Source organism: Hordeum vulgare, chromosome 2H (assembly GCF_904849725.1).
Source record: "Hordeum vulgare subsp. vulgare chromosome 2H, MorexV3_pseudomolecules_assembly, whole genome shotgun sequence".
In the NCBI taxonomy this organism is placed as follows: domain Eukaryota; kingdom Viridiplantae; phylum Streptophyta; class Magnoliopsida; order Poales; family Poaceae; genus Hordeum; species Hordeum vulgare.
In genome coordinates, this window is record NC_058519.1 from 432594467 (window position 1) to 432598456 (window position 3990).

At 51.7% G+C, this 3990-nt stretch overlaps 1 protein-coding gene across 1 annotated transcript; it reads right to left on the minus strand.

Moving 5' to 3' along the window:
* Window positions 1-2040: 2040 nt before the first annotated feature.
* On the minus strand, window positions 2041-3606 carry LOC123430206 (B3 domain-containing protein Os04g0386900-like). Its single transcript, XM_045114095.1, has 4 exons — window positions 3458-3606; window positions 3180-3270; window positions 2870-3075; window positions 2041-2508 (listed from the first exon to the last, which is right to left on the minus strand). Exons 1-4 carry the CDS (start codon window positions 3458-3460, stop codon window positions 2203-2205), a joined length of 606 nt encoding a protein of 201 aa, XP_044970030.1. The 5' UTR covers window positions 3461-3606; the 3' UTR covers window positions 2041-2202.
* Window positions 3607-3990: the final 384 nt, after the last annotated feature.

Below are 3990 nucleotides of genomic sequence, written 5' to 3' on the forward strand. Positions count from 1 at the left end.
CAGCTCCACTGCCCACGCTTGCCATGGATGGATCCTACGCTCGCTGCTCGCGCACGCCATGGACACTGTCTTCAGCCTCCGCTTCGCGTCGCCGCCCGCGCCGGCTACCAGGATGCTCCTCAAGGCCGACTCCTTCGGACGCCTGCGCGCGCTCAGCACAGCTACTCCCCCACGGTCGCGCGCGCCATGCTCCCTGTCGGCTGTAGCTTTTACACGTGTCGGCTGCAACCATTGTAGCAAAAAATGATACCGGTTGTAGCAAAAATCGATATTGGTCATAGCAAAAAAATTGTTGGATGGTCGTGGCTACAACTCCGGCGAACTCGGGTTGCAACTCTGATGAACGTGGCTGCAGCTTCTTTAGTGGACGGTTGTAGCAAAAATGAACACCGGTTGTAGCAAAAATCAACACTGGTTGTAGCAAAAATCCTGCGAACTCGGATTGCAACTCTGACGAATGTGGATGCGGCTTTTTAGTGGACGGTTGTAGCAACAATCGATATCGGTTGTAGCAAAACCAACACCGGTTGTAGCAAAAAATCCGGCGAACTCGGGTTGCAACCCTTAGGAACGTGGATGCTGCTTTTTTAATGGACGGGTGTAGCAAAATCGACACTGGTTGTAGCCAAAAATCCGCTGACGGACCAGCCACACGATAGGATTAGCCTTAATCCTATGACGCGCGCTCGGCCGGCCGAAGCGTTCGGCCCGTGCACTGGCCTCAAACGTTTCCCATTATCAAATGCCAAAGTAAGAGCATCTCCAGCTGTTCGGCCCCCTAGGGGCCCGAAATAGCGCCGTCTGGGGATCCGTCGGCTCTAAAAATGGTGTGGGGGGCTCAGCTTCCCAGCCGCCACCCAAGGGCGCCCCCATCCGTCGCTTTCGGCCTAGTTTCAGCACAAAATTGGCCCATTTTTTACCCATATTCGGCATTCTTCCGCACTAATTGAACAACAATAATTATTATTTTTATCACATAGTTCACCACATAAATCAATACAAATCAAAAAATAGTTTAACAAGTCAATACAAATCAAAAATCGAGCTAGGCATTGCCCTTCAACCTCCATAGGAGCTCCACCAAATCGTGCCGCAGTTGTTGATGCACCTGTGGGTCTCGGATCTCCTGACGCATGTTGAGGAAGGCAATCCAAGTTGTTGGTAGCTGGTGATCAACTTGGGCAAGAGGACCTTGCTATAATATGGTTCAGTGCCAAACAATGGGTCCTCCTCCTCACTCTCAATGATCATGTTGTGCAAGACAACACAGCAAGTCATGACTTCCCACATTTGATCTTTCGACTAGGTCTGAGCGGGGTACCGGACAACAGCAAAACGAGATTGAAGCACACCAAATGCCCGCTCGACATCCTTCCTGTAAGCTTCTTGACGCTTGGCAAAATAGGAGTGCTTGCCTCCTGCTGTAGGATTTGAGATAGTCTTCACAAATATGGACCATCTCGGATAGATTTCATCTGGTAGTTAGTATCCCTTGTTGTAGCGGTGCCCATCTAGGCAAATCGCCAAACACCTCGCGGGTGTGGCGGACCCGTGGCCGCGTACATGCCCGCAGCGCCGAGAAAACTCGCCAAGAAGCGGGGGGAGGGGGCGAATCCGCGGCGAACCCTACGTCCGTCGATAGGGAGTTGGCCTTTGTAGCGGCGGTAGGCAGGTGGGGCGATGCGGGATCGACACTGTGGCGAAAGGTTTGGTGCGCGAGGGGCGGTTCCTGAGAAGAAAAAGCCTTTTCCGCGTGACAGGGGGCCCGACGCGTCGTTTTTCCTTCCGCCGGCATCCCCGGCCCCCCACTCGCCGCGTTGGGTTCGGACTGGGACCGCCGGAACCAATTTCGGGCCTAATCGGTGAAAAATCGGCTCCTCGTGACACGACTGGGCCCTTTTTCACCCACTGACGGAAAAAATGGTCTGTGAAGGGCCTGTTGGGGCGCGAGTGGAGATGCTCTAAATTGGGGCAAATGATCCAATCTCCTAGATTTGTTATAGATCTTGGTTCGAGTTCAGTTCAAATTCCAATGTCATATTTTTCGAAAAGAGACGCTTTCTTATTTAAAAAAATTAAACATTACACCTGGCCTCTGAATACTTAGATGCACAAAGCCAAACAAGATCCTTTGATAAAAATTCCAATGTCATATGGCATGTCCATGTAGCCACGCAGGGAACATACGCTACGGTTACTCCTCTAGTCTAGCACGATGGGGCTGGAGGGGGTGTATCCGCCTGCCCTCTGCCGGATACTCGCCGGGATCTCGGCGCGCAGCACCTGCACCCTGAACACGATGCCCTCGCCATCACCCCCCACCAGCTCGAACACGCAACCGTCGCCGAGCCTCAGCGCGTTGTCCAGCGCGAAGCTCCGCCACCCTGCCTCCAGCCGCTGAACTTGTCGCCCCCCTGTGAAGCGCATCTCCCAGGACCGACCCTGCCAGGTCAGGGTCGCCGGCGTCGGCTTCGGTGGGAGGAACGGCGCCAAAGACCTTGGAACCACCTGAAGAGACCAACTAGATGAGCAAATGCCAGGAAAAATATGTACCTCAGCGGAAAATTCAGGTGTTGGGAGAAACATTGGAGAGGCGTTTGCTACTGAACGCTAGAGAGGCGTTTCAGGGGGATGTCCCATTGCCTTTAGCCCATTTTCAGTAGTTAATTCATATTTCATAGTGAAATTGCAAATATGGACCAGAAGTGAACAAGGAAACGTCAATGACAGATCCCGAGCCTGACTAAATTGCAGTGACTGATATAGAACTGTTTTAAGTTCAGAATGAAGTCATTCCTTTCTGCACAGTAAACTAGCTACTGAATCAGATGTGTGCGAAAATGGAGCTGTGATGATAGCATCATTTTACCACTTGAAATGGTGTCTGGACATGCGACTTGCAAACGACGCATGCGAAGTATGGTTTCCCCAGAAGAGGGAGGATGCTGGGCTGCGTCTTCTCCATCTCGAGGCACGCCTTTGCCGACTCCGGATCAGGTTTATCTTGAGGGCCTGCAGAAATGGCGGCCTGGCTGGGCTCCCCTGTAGAGCTGGCTACTCCGTGATCCTTGCCGCCTGCATCCGCATGCATCGCTAGAGTAAGCCATTCATGCTGATTCTCTCAGGAAGTCAGGAGCACCTGAAGAATGGGTTGAGATTTCCTCGATCGAACAGATTACTTGAGATGCCGCGTGATTCCTCGGAGGATTTGTGTCTCCGATAGACTTGAGGCGTGACCGTGGTGCTGGAATCCGTTGGAATCGCCTCTGCCTGAAGATCAAACCAACATGCAGACATCAGACGAAGTGTGGTAGATAAATTAAGTACCAGGGCGTCGAGGACCACCCAGGGCAAAGGCTTCTCTAGTTTGGGATTGAAGAAGGCAGAGTTAATCTTGCATGGAGAGATGAAGAAAGTGAGCAGGATCAGATTTCACTTAGTTGTGGTGCATTCTTACCATCGTTGGAATTTGGCAGGACGACGGGATGGAAGAGAGGAGCAGAGGCCAAAGCCTGTCGATACAGGAATACAGGCGAAGTAAACGTCACTACAGTCGGGTGAGACAGGCCCAAGGCACACCGGCCCCGTGACGAATAAGCACGCGCAGGCTTCCGGAAACATAGCACACTGCAGATACAATGCACAATAGTAGGAAGAGATCCCATATCCGTACTACACATGCAACGTTGAGCTATTCTACGTGATTAAACATCAGACAACAAAATCAAATACAAAAAAACACAAAACCAACTTCAAACGGGCATCAAACATCACCCAAAAGATCATATTAAGTTCACCAGACATAGTTCTTAAATTCTACTGCTAAAAACCATATAAACATATGCGGAGTGGGGGTGAGATCACCACTTCCTCGCCGGGCCTTTGCCCTTTCGGTCGTCGGCGCAGTTGTAGCCGTCCGTGGATGGTGAAGGGTCTTGGTTGTCGTCGAAGGAGGTGGAGTTGTCGTCGTCGGAGTCAGAGAGGACGATG

Bases quoted from the DNA above. Each gene is read 5' to 3' on its own strand.
- LOC123430206 (XM_045114095.1), bottom strand. The intron at 3,076-3,179 runs GTAATCTGTTCG...ATGCGGATGCAG, and splicing joins GGAATCACGCGGCATCTCAA to GCGGCAAGGATCACGGAGTA. The intron at 2,509-2,869 runs GTAAAATGATGC...TGGTCTCTTCAG, and splicing joins TCCAGACACCATTTCAAGTG to GTGGTTCCAAGGTCTTTGGC.